This window comes from Colius striatus, chromosome 29 (assembly GCF_028858725.1).
Source record: "Colius striatus isolate bColStr4 chromosome 29, bColStr4.1.hap1, whole genome shotgun sequence".
NCBI classification, from domain to species: domain Eukaryota; kingdom Metazoa; phylum Chordata; class Aves; order Coliiformes; family Coliidae; genus Colius; species Colius striatus.
The window spans coordinates 1,365,625-1,380,119 of NC_084787.1; the positions used below are offsets into that span (position 1 = coordinate 1,365,625).

The following is a 14,495-nucleotide window of genomic DNA, read 5'->3' on the forward strand; positions in this document are numbered from 1 at the left end:
AGAGGAAAACCAATTCATTCTGGGGCTGTGAAAGAACACAGTGAGCTCCTCCCCTGATGGCAGCATCTGTATCCCCCCTGAGCAGCAGCAGCTGCTGCAGCCCCTGTTCCTGTGAGCAAACCAGGGGTGATGTGAGCAAAGCTGCTGCCCTGCTGTGACAAACAACCACTCAGTGCTGGTTGTTCTTGCCCAGGCACCTTCAGACACCTCCAGCACAGCCCAAAACTTCCCCAGCTCCCAATCTGCAGCTGCCTGGAAAGCAAAAGTGTCTCATGGAGAAACTGTTTGTGCTCAGCATCTTACCTTCTGTGCCTGAGCAGGTTCAGTTAAGACCAGAGTGAAAAGACCCATGCAGATCTCCTCGTGCTGAGGGGCTCCTTTACATATCTGAGAGGACAAAAACAACCAAGCCAGCAGGTGAGGTGGGGTGTTAGAGGGAGATCAGCAAAGCAAGAGGAGGAGGAAACCCCTCACAAGCCCACCAAAGCTGCTCAACAGAACAGCTGGAAGCCCCCGAGGACCAAAGCAGGATCCTGAGGGAAACTGGAACACACAGAGGGTCTCTCTGACACCTGCACCCCCTTGCAAAGGGAACTGTGGTGCAAACCTCTGGGTCCTGACAGCTTTCCAGCTGGTTTACTTGCACCACTTGAGGATTTCTCATTATTGAGGAGCAACAAACCTCCCAGAGTGGAATGACAGCAGATCCCTGAGCCCTGGGGACCTGCCCAGGCTCCTCCAGACCTTTCTCCAACCTCCTCACCCACGTGGCAAAGCATTTCAGGAGCTTCAGAGCCTCTGAGACCCAACCTGGGTCACTGACCTTTTCCCATTAAGGGAAGGCAACTTCTGCACCCCTGACTCCAACAGGCCAAGGTGTTGTGGGGAGGGGAAAACCACAGCCCATGCCTGAGAGGCCGTGGACGTGGCACACGCCGCTTTCCCTTATACGGTCACGGCTGCAGCGCCCTGGCAAGTATTTTAAGAGCAGGCAGAGTCAGAAAGAAATGCTCCATCCCTCCATAGAAAGGCTGAACCTGTTCTTGCCAGCAGCCTGGCTCTTTGGGAGGAGGGGGGAAAACAAACAGAAAGCTTGGTCTGGGTAGCACAGGAGCAGAAAAACGGAGGAGGGAGATAAAGAGCAGCAGCAGGTTGAGCTGGGACAGGCTCCTGCACTTGAAGTCTGGGAGACAGACACAGTCAGGCAGATTTCAGCAAGACCCTGCAGCAGGTTGGTTTGCAGAGGGGTGACAGGGGCTGAAGGCACGATGGGGTTTGTCTGGTCACTGTGGGGAACCCCGAGAGGCCGAGAGCTGCGGGAGCACGACTCCCCTCCTCAGCCTCTTTGTGCCTCGCTAGCAGCTCACCCTCCTGCTCCCTGGGCCAGACCCCTGCAGGCACAAGTTGCCAGGAGTGATGCCCCTCAGGCAGGAGCTGTCACTGAGGGGGTGGGTGACACTTACGTGGGCGTTGAGGGCGTCGTTGGCTTCTCTCTCCGACAGCCCGTTGGTGAGCGAGGTCACGATGCCCACGCACCGCTCCAGCCTCTGCAAGGGAGCACAGCCACGGGTCAGCAGCTTGCACAGGACACTACACTCAGGCACAGCCTCCACACGGTACACGAGAAGCTGCTCTGGCCCTCCCCAGCAGGCAGGGACACAACCAGACACCCTTGGCTGGCCTCAGGCTCGGAACCTCCCGCCTGGGCCGTTTCTTCCCAGGTTTGGGTTTCTCTCTGCCCCTGAAGCTGCTGGAGACCAACTGTGAACCTCCCCCTGCCCAGCCCAGCACTAACCCACAGCCCTCAGCCCCATGGCTCTGGGGTCCCTCCATGGCTGGGCACTGCCCCAGCTCCCTGGGCAGCCTGGCACAGGGCTCACACCCCTCTCAGGGAAACAGTTCTGCCTGAGCTCCAGCCTCAGCCTCCCCTGGGGCAACTGCAGCCCCTTTCCTCTTGTCCCATCACTTGGGACACTTGATTAAAACCCAAAGGCCTGGAGCTGACTATGGAACTGCTCAGCAGCTCCTCTGCACATCAAAGGGGTTGCAGGGAGGAAGTTACTGAGGAAGAGATCAGCAGTTCTCCACTTCAAGGTGATGTGAAAGCAGCAGCACTGGGCAGCAAGGCAGAGATAATGCCTTTGTGAAACAGGCTGTCCCAGGCCCAGCTGTGGCATTATGAGAAAGCACTGGGGCAAAACCCCGTGAAAATCTCCAACCTCGAGCAGCTGAATGATCTGACAGGTGAGGAACAAGATCCAGAGCCAGAAAAAGCCCAGGGAGAAAAAGGAGAGCACTTGCTGGCCAGATGCTGCAGCCAATGGGGCACCACGGGAGCCTCCCGAGGACCTTCAGCGGCCTTTGATGGGAGGGCTGGGAGGGATTTGCTCTGTCTGGGTTTGGTTTTCCCTTCTTGGGATCAACAGGAGACACACTGACTCAGTCCAGAGGCTGCTTGGAAACAGGGTTTCTACCTTGGAGCACGTTTGCTGTTCCCACCAGGGGCTCTGCAGCCTCTGCCAACAGCTCAGAGCGGAACGAGACGAGGAGCGACCTTGGCACGCTCCAGCTCCTCTGGTCACCTTTCTCCCCTAAACCAGATGCATCCCACTTGCTGCCACCAGCAGCTCCAACAAGTGCTACAGGGGAAGCCAGGAGGAGGGTTTTTCCCGCTCCCCATGGAGGCTCCTTGCTGCCAGGGCTCGGGGCTCTGGCCTGGGGCCGCTCCGTTTCCTGCTTGCTGGAGTCTCTCAACACGAAGCTTGGGGCAGTAAATCACCAGCACTCTGCAGCACAGCTCACAGGCACCCCCTTTGCCTCAGCTCAGTGGGGTTCTTGAGTCCAAAGGGCAGCTTTCTGGGAGTTTAAGGGGTACTGGGTCAGGAAGGTCATGGGATGGTGAGGTGGAAGGATCTGTAGAGATGTGGAACTGTTTGTGTTCCAGTTGATGTCCATCACCTGTCCTGTCCCTGGCCACCACACACCAAACACCGGCCCCATCCCCCTGACACCCACCCTGTAGGGACTGAGCAGCATTGCTGAGCTGCCCCTGAGCTCAGGCTGCTGTTCCCCAGGCTCAACAGCCCCGGGGCTGCAGCCTTCCCTTATTTCCTCCCTCTTCCACACCAGTTTGTCCTGGGCAGGCCCCAAACCTTCCCTCCCTCTGAAGCAACCCCCTCTCTCATCCCAGGGTGAGCTGACAAAGCTGAGGGGGCTGGAGCTCAGCCCTGGCTCATTTTGGTGGGTGCTGCTCATAGCCTCTCAGGCCCTGCAGAGATGAGTCCCTTTGGTGCTCAGGCGTGAGGGGAATTCACAGCTCTGCTCCCCCAGCATGGCCAGGGGTAGGTGGGAGGGGGCTTCTGTTTGGAACCAGCCTGATCCCCAGCCAGAGCCAGGCAAAGAGAGCAGCCTGGGGCACCCTGCACGGGAATGACCATGGAACCACCCCCCCAGAGCCCCCCTGCCCCAGCCCCCAGGCACCTACCTCCTCCAACTCATCCTTGGCATCCAGAAGAGTGGAAACCAGCAACTTCCCTCCTCCTCCTGTTCCCCCCTTCCCCTTCTCCATGGCTGGAGAGGGCAGGGAAAGGGGGAGGGCAGCCCCTACCCAGGGGGCTTTGCCTCAGAGGAGCCCCCCGCTGCTCTTTCGCCTCTGTTATCCCCCCCAGCTCTCTCCCGTGGGCTCCTGGGCTGGGGGCGCCCGTGGGAACCCCCCCCCGCTCCAGCAGTGGGAAGCGATGGGGTTGGGGGGGGTTGGACCCTTGGTACCCCGGCTGCTCCTCAGGGGCTTCTCGGCGCGCCCGGGGGAGGCCACGGGGGCTGCGCGGTGAGCTCAGGGCTCACGGGGCTGCTCTTGGGCCGCGGCCGCGCTGCGGGGGCGGCTGTGGGGGTGACAGGTCACGCGGGGCGGCTGCGGCCGGGGCCGGGGGGGCGCCGGGGCCGTGGGGGGGCGCCGGGGCCGTGGGGGGGGCAGAGCGGCGGCTCCGCACCCCCCTCCCGGAGCCACGGACCGGAAGTCACCGGGACAGGGACGGGAGGCCCCGGCGGGAACAGGAAACGGACGGTCGGGCGGAAGTTCCCGCCCCCGCCGGCGACCTCCCGACCAATAGCAGCGGAGAGACGGCCGTGAGTGACAGCGCGGCGGAGGGGGCGTGGCCTGGCGACGCTCGGCCAATGAGGCGCGAGGGGCGGGGCTTGAGCCGGCCGAGGCTCCGCCTCCCTCCGCTCCCGCGGCGGCGCGTGCGGCCGGACCCGGCGACCCCCGAACGCTGCCGGGACACCCCCAGGACCCCCCCGGGACACCCCCCAGACCCTGCCGGGACCCCCCCGGACCCTGCCGGGACACCCCCGGGACACCCCCGGGACACCCCCGGGACACCCCCCAGACCCTGCCGGGACACCCCCCGGACCCTGCCGGGACCCCCCCGGACCCTGCCGGGACACCCCCGGGACACCCCCCCGGGACGCGCCCGGGACACCCCCCGGGACGCGCCCGGGACACCCCCCGGACCCTGCCGGGACACCCCCGGGACACCCCCCCGGGACGCGCCCGGGACACCCCCCGGACCCTGCCGGGACACCCCCAGGACCCCCCCGGGACACCCCCCGGACCCTGCCGGGATCCCCCCGGGACCCTCCCGGGACGCGCCCGGCCGGGACCCCTCCCCAGACCCTCCCGGGACCTCCCGGAGTGCCTCGAGACCCCTCCCCGATGTGCACGACCGGGACCCCCCGAACCTTTCCGCCCCCAGCCCGCGAGTCTCGGACCCCCCTCAGTATCCCGGGACCCCCCGGGACCCCCGCGGCCGTGCACAGCCGCCTCTGAATCGTTCCGCCCCTACCCCGGGTATCTCAGGACCCCCCGAGCATCTCGGGACTCCCCGAGACCCCCGCGGACGGGCACAGCCGAGCAGCCCCGAACAGAACCCCCGACCCTGGTTGTCCGCCCCCGTTCCAAAGCCCCCGGGACCCCCCCGAGCCCCCTGGGACGCCCCCGAGCCCCCCCGAGACCCCCCCGAGCCCCCTGGGACGCCCCCGAGCCCCCCTGGGACCCCCCCGAGCCCCCTGGGACGCCCCCGAGCCCCCGCAGCCGGCTGCGGACACATCAGCTTTATTACAAAAATTAGAGCTCTAGTGACCCCCCCGAGCCCCGAGGGGACCCCCCGACCCCCCCCAAGTGCCCCAGCCCAGCCCCCCCGGGCTCACACCGACGGGGCGTCCGTGACCCCTCCCCGGGAGCGCTCGGGGCAGTTCGGGGGTACAACCAGCCACCCCCACCCGGGCCGGGCTCGGGGGGCTCGGGGGGGCTTTGGGGGTGGTGCTGGAGCAGCTGCGGGTGCTGCCGGGGGAGGGGAGGGCAGGGGGGGTCAGCCCCGGGTGCTCCCCCCGCGCTCCCCCAGCAGCCAGTAGGTCCTGAGCTTCCCCTTGCCCTGCAGAGAGGGGCTCGGGTGAGGGGGGGCACTGCCCCAGGGTTGGGGTGCAGGGGGGCAGTGCCTGGGAGCTGGGGTGCTGGGGGGGGCACTGCCCCAGGGTTGGGGTGCAGGGGGGCAGTGCCTGGGAGCTGGGGCGCTGGGGGGGGGGGCACTGCCCCAGGGTTGGGGTGCAGGGGGGGCAGTGCCTGGGAGCTGGGGTGCAGGGGGGGGGCATTGCCCTGGGAGCTGGGGTGCTGGGGGGGGCACTGCCCCAGGGTTGGGGTGCAGGGGGGGGCATTGCCTGGGAGCTGGGGGATACTGCCACAGGGGTTTGGGGGGGGCAATGCCCCAAGGGTGGGGGTGCAGGGGGGAGATTGGGGTGCACGGATGGGGGGCCCTTGGGGAGCACAGATTGGAGGGGGCATTGCCCCACTGGGGCTGTGGGATGAGGCTGCAGAGGGGGGACCCCAGGTGGGGCAGCTGTAGGATGGGGTGTGGGGTGCTGGGGCTGGTTTGGGGGTGTGGGGGGGTTTGGGGGTCACCTTCATCTCCACATCCCCCCGCAGCTCCAGCTCGAAGCAGCCGAACTCCTCCAGCACCGCCTTGGTCACAGCTGAGATGTGGATCTTCAGGGCTGGGGGGGCACAGCACCCTCAGCACCCGTGGGTGCCCATCCTGACCCCCCCAGCACCCCAGGGTGCCCCCAGCCCCTCACCTTCGCCGTTGGACTCCATCCTCGAGGCCGTGTTCACCGTGTCCCCGAAGAGGCAGTACCGGGGCATTTTGAGCCCCACGACGCCGGCGCAGACGGGGCCTGAGGGACCCGCAGTGGGACCCTTCCACCCCCCGCCCTGCTGGCCCCAGCTCCAGCCCGGGTGGCCCCACCGACCCCTTGGGAGCTGCTGTCCCCATGTGGGTCCCACAGCCCACCCTGCCCCGTGGGGTCCCACAGCCTCCTGCCCTGCCCCGTGTGTGTCACAGCCCCATGCCCTGCCCCATGGGGGTCCCACAGCCGATCCCCTGACCCGTGGGGGTCCCACAGCCCCATCCTCCTGCCCCACATGTTCCTTGTCCCCCCTTGACCAGTGTGAGTCCCACATCCCTGTGCCCTGACCCACGTGGGTCCCACATCCCCCTGCCCCACTCTGCCCCTGAGCCCTGCCCTGTGGGGGTCCCACAGCTCCATCCTGCCCCGTGTGTGTGTCACAGCCCCATGTCCTGCCCCGTGGGGGTCCCACAGCCCACCCTGCCCCCGGGGGTCCCACAGCCCGTGCCCCTGGCGGTCCCACAGCCCACCCTGCCCCCGGGGGTCCCAGAGCCCGCCCTGACCCGTGTGGATGCCGATGCGCAGCCGGAGCTGCTGCTGCGGCCGGTGGCGGATGCGGAAGGAGCGGACGGCGTCCAGCAGCGCCAGGGCCATGCGAGCGACCTCCCGCGCGTGCAGCTTCCCGTTGCGCACCGGCAGCCCCGACACCACCATGTAGGCGTCCCCAATGGTCTCCACCTGAGGCACAGGGGAAGCAGCACAGGGTCTGGGGGCTGGAAGGGACCTGGGAAGCTCAGCCAGTGCAGCCCCCTGCCAGGGCAGCACCTAGAGCAGGGACACAGGGACTCATCCGGCTGGGGTTGGGATGTGCCCAGAGAAGAGACTCCACAGCCCATCTGGGCAGCCCCTGCCAGTGCTCCCTCAGCTCAGCAGGGAGGAAATTCCTCCTGGTGCTTCTCTGGACCCTCTGATGCTCCAGCTTATCCCCTTTGCCCCTTGTCCTGTCATTGGCATCCCTGAGCACAGCCTGGCTCCAGCCCCCTCACACTTGTGCACATGACTGAGCTCAGCCCTCAGGCTCCTCCAAGCTGCAGAGCCCCAGCTCCCTCAGCCTTTCAGCACAAGGCAGATGCTCCACTCCAGCACCTCTGTGCCCTGCACTGAGCTCTCCCCAGCAGCTCCCTGTCCCTCCGCAACCGAGGGATCCAGAGCTGGACACAACATCCCAGATGTGTCTCACCAGGGCAGAGCAGAGGGGCAGCAGAACCTCTCTGACCCCCTGCCCACAGCCCCTCTCACCCAGCCCAGGCTGCCACTGGCCTTCTTGGCCACGAGGGCCCGTTGCTGGCTCGTCACACACACCCTCCCCACGCCCCATCTCACCTTGTAGACGTCGAAGTTGTCGATGATGGCATCGAAACACGTGTAGAGGTCGTTGAGCAGCGTCACCACCTGCATGGGGGTGCTCTCGGCCGACAGCGCCGTGAAGCCCACGATGTCGCTGAAGTAGATGGTGACGCTGTCGAAAGCTTCTGCCTGCACCGTCTCCCCCCGCTTCAGCTGCTCTGCCACCGAGCTGAGGGGTGTGGGGGAGGAGGATGATGCAAAGGAAGCGGCAAATCTCCCCAAATCTTTCCCCTGCAGATGGTGCTGAGGGGTCCTTGGGGTCTCCAACCTTCCGTGGATGCCCCAGCCTCAAGGTGTGATGGGGGCGACCAGACTCACCCCAAATCCCAAACAGCCATGGCAGAGGAGCATCCCCAGCCCCAAATCCCATGGGGTCCCCATCCCCAAATCCCATGGGGTCCCAATCCCCAAATCCCATGGGGTCCCCAGCCCCAAATCCCATGGGGTCCCAATCCCCAAATCCCACAGGGTCCCCAGCCCCAAATCCCATGGGGTCCCCAGCCCTCCAAGCATCCCCCAGCCCTGAGCTACGTGTTGGGGTCTCTGGGCCCTTTTCAGCCCCCCTGAGCCATGCAGCAGTCTAGGAGGAGGTCCTGACTTCCTCCCAACCCCTCTGGCCCCAAATGACGTGGAGGTCTTTGGGGTCCCCAACCCCTTTCAAACACTCCCAGCCCCAAGCCACGTGGGTGCCCCTGAGTGTCTCCAGCTCCTCCAAGGACTCCCAGCCATGCAGAGCAGCTGTGGGGGACCCCAGCCCAGGGCAGGTGGGGGATGCAGTGTGGTGCCCCAGCGTGTGCAGCAGTGAGGGAGTGCACAGAGGACCAGGACCACCCTCCCTTTCCCCCAAGAGCTCACTGGGGCAGGATCTGGTAGAGGAGAGCCTCGGCCTTGCGCTTCTCCTCCAGGTAGGCTTGGGTCCTCTCCTCCACCAGCTCCTCCAGGTTGTTGGCATACTGCTCCATGCGTGACAGCAGGTTGTCCAGGATGTTGCTGCTGCTCTCCCTGTGGGCAGGGAGGGTGAGCACCCACCTGGAGACCTTTTTTGGGGAGGCCACCCGTCACCTACAGGGCTGGAGGCCAAGGTACCTGTTGAACTTGCGGAGCTGGACCTTGATCTGGTTGAAGTCGGGGCGCTCCAGGACGTCCTCGGCCCAGCAGTGCTGCATCAGCTGGCCCAGCTCCTCCATGTGACAGCCCACGCTGGCTGAGGGGCGGAAGCTGGGGCGCTCCCCACTCTTCACCCTCTCAATGATCTCTGTGGGGCCATCAGCAGGTCCCAACACTCATCAGTTGGGTCCAAGGACCCATCGCAGCAGGTCCAGCAACCCATCAGCAGGTCACAGCACTCATCAGCGAGGTCAACAACCCACCAGTGGGTGAATAACCCATCACAACAGCTCCAAGCACCCATCAGATGGTCCAAGAACCCATCAGCCGGTCCAAGCACTCATCACAACGGATTCAAACGCCCATTAGATGGTCCAAGAACCCATCAAGTCATCCAAGAACCCATCAGCTTGTCCAAGAGTCCATCAGCTGGTCCAAGCACCCATCAGCTGGTCCCTGGCACCTCACCTTTGGGGCTGAGGTCCAGCCCCTCCACGTAGAAGACGCCGTTGCGCAGGGCGATCTCTTGGAGGATGATGCCGAAGCTGTACACGTCACCCTTCTGCGTGCCACGGGCTGGTGGGGACTCCATCCTCAGCAGCTCAGGTGCTGTCCACAGCTTCTCTGTGGGGTCAAGGAAGGGGCTCGGGCTGAGCAGGGACCCCAGGCAGGGCTTGCTCCCGGGGTTTGGGGGGGACTCTGGGGTGCTCACTGGCGAAGAGAGCGTGGGAGTCCTCTCCATCGGGGACCACACGGAAGCTCTCGAGCCCATAGTCCGTGATCTTCAGCACAAAGCGACTGTCCACCACGCAGTTGGAGGACTTGAGGTTCCCATGGGAGACAATCACCCCATTGTGTAGGAACTGCATCCCCTGGCAGGACAGAGAGCGCTTGGACCTGCTTTTCCCCACCACCGTGGGGATGAGGAACCTCCCCCGAGAGACCCAACTCGTCACCTTGACGATGTCAAGGGTGAGGGAATAGCGAAACATCCAGTCCAGAGTGATGCTCTCGTTCTCCAAGATGTCCTGGGCACAGGAGGGGTCACAGCGCTGTCCCTCCACCATGGATGGTCCCAGTACGAGGGACAAATCCACCTGCCCACCACAACCAGCTCCCTCCCACCTCAGGCACCCGCAGGGCAGCTCCACATCACCCACCACACTGGGTGACGGGCACTGGAGGAGGAGACTCCATCCCTGGGACCCCTCCTGGTACCTGCAGGCTGCCACGTGGACAATACTCCGTGAGGATGCAGATGTTGGGGGGGTCGGTGCAGGCTCCGATGAAGCGGGTCAGATGCTCATTTTGGACATCCCTCATCTGAAAGGGGCAGAGGACAGGATTTGGGACCAAATCCCACCCTATCCAGGGGAACTCCAGGCTGGACACTCCCCACCCCACCACGCTGAGTCCCGAGCTGAGGGTCCACCTACGTGCTTCAGCTCGAACAAGACCTTACGCGTCAGCTCGATGCGCTTGCGGTTCAGGTGCTTCACCGCCACGAGGTTACCCTGGGGAGACACGGGGTGACAGCAGGGTGGTGGGTGCCCTGCAGGGTGGTGGGTGCCCGTCCCTGCTCCCACCTTGTAATACGCCGTCTTGGCGTAGACCTGGATCTGCCCGTCCGTGGTCATCAGCGAGCCGTAGTTGGAGCCCTTCTGGGAGAAGGGAGGTGGGATGAGCCCATTCCTCAGCTCCCCACGCCCAGGACAGGGCTGAGGAGGGTGCTGGGTGCTCACCAGGGACAGGGTGAGCCTGCTGCCAGCGCTCCGGAGGTGCTTCTCCAGGCTGCTCATCTGCACGTCCTCCCAGCGGATCCGCCACAGCTCGGCCTCCAGCTCCTTCTCCAGCCGCAGCTTCCTGCGCCGCCAGGGCAGCGTGACACCCCCCATCCCCTCACACCTGTATCCCCTCGCCCCCACCTCTGGGGGACACCGGTGCAGCCTCGGGGTCACCCCCCCTGACCCCGTCACCCCCACCTGTAGATGAAGAAGGAGGTGATGGCGATGGCCAGGAGGATCAGGCTGACCACGAGGGACAGGACCTCCAGGGTGGACAGGTTGGCTGCACAGCGAGAGGAGGGAGGTGAGGGGCTGCTGGGTGCCCGTGGTGGGCATGTGGGGGGCTGTGTCCGTGTCCCCCCACCCTGCCCGCTCACCTCTGCCGCACAGCGGGTCGCTGCTGTCGAAGCCACAGGGAGGGACGTCGGACGGAACCGCGTTCCCCGGCCAGTGGATCTCACGGCCTGGCACCATCTGGATCTTCTTGGTGGTGCCGTTGTAGTTGGCCACGATCTTGGGAGCAAGGGGAGGGCAAGAAATGGATGGGAGGAAGCCCCTTGGTCACTCCCATGGGACTGGATGCCCCCACGTCGGGGCTCACCTGGAAGTCCCCCCGCGCCGGGTCCATGTCCCACAGCGAGTAATCGCTCTCCCGGTCCCCGTTCTCATCGATCTTCAGGAAGCCTGTGACACCTGAGGGTGGAGGGGGAGAGGATGCAGGGTGAGAGGATGGGGAGAAAGATCCCACCCCATGGGTGGGGGGAGCTCTGATCCCAAAATATCCTCCTGGGAAGGGGGCAGGCGGGTTCCTGGCAGCAGCCAGCTGGGATGGGGCTGGGATGGGGCTGGGGTCGGGGCTGGGATGGGGCTGGGATGGGGCTGGGGTCAGGGCTGGGGTCGGGGCTGGGCTGGGGTCCGGGCTCACCGTAGAAGGTTCGGTTCCACATCTGGCGGGTGATGGCCGTGGCGTTGGTGATGGAGCCGCCCCGCTGCAGCGTCTCGTTGACGGCCTGAGCGTAGAGCAGAACCCCGTCGTGGAAGGCGGCAGCGATGAAGTTCATCTGGGGGCATGGAGATGGTTTGAGGACAGAGCCTTGTCCCCTCATCCCCAGCAGCCACAGGTCATCCCACAGCTCCTCATCCCCAGCAGCCTCAAGCCCCACTCTGTGCCCCTGGTTCCATCCCACGGCCCCAGCTCCATCCCATATCTCCTTGGCCTCAGTTCCATCCCGTGTCCTCTTGTTTCCTGCTCCATCCCATGTCCCCACCTCTGTCCCTTGTCCCCCAGCAGCTCCAGTTCCACCCCATGTCCCCTTTTCCCCAGCTCCATCCTGTAACCTCCAGCAGCTTCGACTCCATCCCGTGTCCCCTTGTCCTCAGCTACATCCCATGTCCTCAACCCCGTCCCACGTCCTCCAGCAGCTCCAGCTCCATCCCAGGTCTCTGGTTCCATCCTCTGTCTCCCAGCAGCTCCATCTGTGTCCCCTTGTCCCCAGCTCCCTCCAGTGCCTCCAGCCCCGTGCCCTGCAGCTTCCCCTCCTCCCCCTGTCATGTCCCACCAAGCCGTCCTTCATGGAGAAGTTGAAGTGGGCGAGCGCCTCCTCCTTCAGCCGTGCCAGGAAGGGCCGGTACTCGGGGTTTTCGGGCTCCTTGTAGGTGATGATGGTGACGGCCTGGGATGGGGGAGAGCAGCTGGCAGGGGGCCGGCCGGACCCCACCGGCAATGGGGACCCTGCCTGGGCTCCTGGGATGGGGGTCCCAGCCTGCTCCCGGGGGCTGCCTGTCTTTAACAACTGCTCCAGGCAGCACTGGAGCTGGAATCTGGGGCCATTAATCTCGTTTCCTTCCTTCTCAGTGGCTGCCAGCAGCAGGGAATGAGCCGGGGCGGGGAGGGGAGAAGCTGCCCCATCACCCACCGCAGCCCCAGTCCCCAGCGCCGGCACACGGGGCCGTGGGTGGGTGTCGGGGTGCCCACCCTGCAGGGCTCACCTCGAAGGCTCTCCTGGCGCTGGCATCGTGGCGATCTCCCCTGTGCCAGGGCCGCTGGGGCTCGGGGAAGCCGTTGCCCTGCAGACTGGCCCCGAAGATGTCGATGTAGAAGAAGGCGAAGTCGCCGCCCGTCAGCCCCTCGCGCTCCGCCTGCAGCATCAGCTCCCGGAACGTCTCCGGGGCGCAGCACACGTAGACGACTGCGTGGGGTGAGACGGCTCGTGGCACCCTGACACTCCTCACCCCATCTTCAGGGGACCCCCAGACCGGCATCCCCCACCGCTTCACGTGCGATGCGTGTGCCGGGTCGTGCTGCAGACGGGGGAGCAGGGGCTCCCCAGCCCCACTGCCTGTCCCCCGCCATGCCCTGCCCGTCTCTGCCCTCGGCTGCAGGCGCCAGGCCCAGGTTTCCTGTTTTCCCGACTCGTTTCCTCCTCCCTGCAGCCCAGATCTCCGGCTGAGATTGATTCCCAGCGACGTGGTGACCCCGGAGGGTGACTCCTGACCCACTGCCACCATCCCCTTCGGCACTGGGGGGACCCCACGGCGCTGCCCGGCGCAGGGCACGGCTGGGCCACCCACCGGGACCACGGGTGGCAACTGCTGAGGTTAAGTGGCAAGATGGTAAGGCTGGGGATGGCTGGATGCCACCCGCCCAGTGCCAGCCCTGCCGGCACCCACGGGACGGCTGCGACTGGAGCCAGGAACAGGGGCAGAGCCAACATGGGGCTGAGGGCAGAGGAGCAGGTGGCCACATCCAGCAGCTCCCAGCGGGGCAGGACACGGGGTGGGGATCTGGGAGGGGGTCAGGGTGCGGGATTGGAGCTGCACACCCACCTCCTGCCACGAACACCCGTGTACATGCAGTAGAGCTGGGCACACGCGCAGAGCCTTTGCCACCCGCGCACCACACCAGCACCCCCAGCCCCCTCCCCATGCGCCCTCCCAGCCCCAGCTCAGCACTCACCACGTCCCTTGTGCTTGATCTCCTGGATGATGAAGGAGAAGTTGCTGCTGTCGCGGAACACGACGTCCACGACCGTGAGGTTGCGCAGGGTGGGCAGCTGCACGTACAGCCCCTCGGCGGCAAAGAAGTACGGCCGGTCATCCACCTTCTCATCCCAGTACACCAGCAGAGCCCGGCGCGTCCAGTTGAAGCGGCGATGGAGCTGCACACCCAGTTCGCCCAGTTTGCGGTGGCTGGGACCGGCGCGGGTGGTCAAACCGAACTGCTCCTGCTTGTCGTCGAAGCCGTGAGCTTCGGCACCCGCCGTCACCAGCGGGAGCTGCCAGTGGCTGGTGAACCGGGCGACCGGCGCCGCCGTGTAAACGCACCCGGGTCCCAGGAAGGCGGCGGGGTGATGAGCGAGCTGCAGGTCGACGGCGGCCAAAGGCGCTGCCATCTCGGAGCAGACCCCGTGCCCATCCTCGCTGCTGCCGAAGACCCAGCGGAGGGTAAAGCCGGGTAATAAATCGGGCCGGGAGTTGACGGCGGCGGCGGCCAAGCGGACCGCCGGTCCCACGCGTGGCCAAGCCCACGGGTAGGTGAGGTTGCGTTCGGGCAACACCACCGCTAAAGTCAGCGCGGCTGTTCCCGTCGTCTCCGCCGCCGCCGCCGTCACCGCGCCGCAGAGCACGGCCAGCACCGCCAGCATCGCCCACGGAGAGTGGCTTCTCCCCCCCGCGAAGGGGCCGAGCCCTTCCTCCCCCCCCACCCCCTCCCGTGACACAAAGGGCCGTTATCATCCACACCGAGCTTAACCCCTTCCTTGCCGCCCCCACCGAGGACCCGGCGGGAGGATGGGGCCGCCCGGCGGCGGGTGGGGAAATCCCCACCCGTGGGAGGCTGAGACCCGACCAACTCATCGGCTGCACAGGGATCGCCCCGCAGCCCCGGAGCCGCTGCCGTCTCTCGGGAACCCACCCCCTGCCCCTTTCCCCTCCCCTCGACGGGCTTCGGGCAGCGCCCGGGGGGGGGCGGGTTCCGTGGGGCGCTCGGACGCTGCCACCCCGAGTTCGGGGACACGCGTG

General features: G+C 65.8%; 2 protein-coding genes across 7 annotated transcripts in view; both read right to left on the reverse strand.

Annotated features, from left to right (window-relative positions):
- INTS3 (integrator complex subunit 3) overlaps positions 1-4,050 on the reverse strand; it is a 34,128-nt gene extending 30,078 nt beyond the window's left edge. For both annotated transcript variants that reach the window (XM_062016235.1, XM_062016234.1), the window contains exons 1-3: positions 3,485-4,050; positions 1,464-1,547; positions 304-387 (exon numbers count right to left, since the gene is read on the reverse strand). In XM_062016235.1, coding sequence (XP_061872219.1) covers positions 304-387; positions 1,464-1,547; positions 3,485-3,568 — 252 coding nt within the window. In that variant the 5' untranslated portion in view covers positions 3,569-4,050. The remainder of the gene's footprint in view (positions 1-303; positions 388-1,463; positions 1,548-3,484) is intronic.
- A 1,138-nt stretch (positions 4,051-5,188) lies between these two features.
- Positions 5,189-14,142, reverse strand: NPR1 (natriuretic peptide receptor 1). 5 transcript variants are annotated; one of them, XM_062016225.1, is made up of 21 exons: positions 13,432-14,142; positions 12,465-12,664; positions 12,035-12,148; positions 11,401-11,536; positions 11,077-11,168; positions 10,853-10,988; positions 10,674-10,758; positions 10,434-10,554; positions 10,305-10,349; positions 10,128-10,205; positions 9,910-10,014; positions 9,648-9,719; positions 9,404-9,563; positions 9,160-9,315; positions 8,671-8,839; positions 8,440-8,586; positions 7,561-7,753; positions 6,741-6,915; positions 6,127-6,225; positions 5,954-6,045; positions 5,189-5,429 (listed from the first exon to the last, which is right to left on the reverse strand). In XM_062016225.1, the coding sequence occupies exons 1-21, from the start codon at positions 14,117-14,119 to the stop codon at positions 5,367-5,369; spliced, it is 3,126 nt and encodes a 1,041-aa protein (XP_061872209.1). In that variant the 5' UTR covers positions 14,120-14,142; the 3' UTR covers positions 5,189-5,366. The 5 variants fall into 5 exon arrangements, with proteins under 5 accessions (XP_061872209.1, XP_061872207.1, XP_061872208.1 ...); XM_062016223.1 differs by having other exon boundaries at positions 5,190-5,429; positions 10,278-10,349; XM_062016224.1 differs by having other exon boundaries at positions 5,190-5,429; positions 10,305-10,352.
- Between the last annotated feature and the right edge of the window lie 353 nt (positions 14,143-14,495).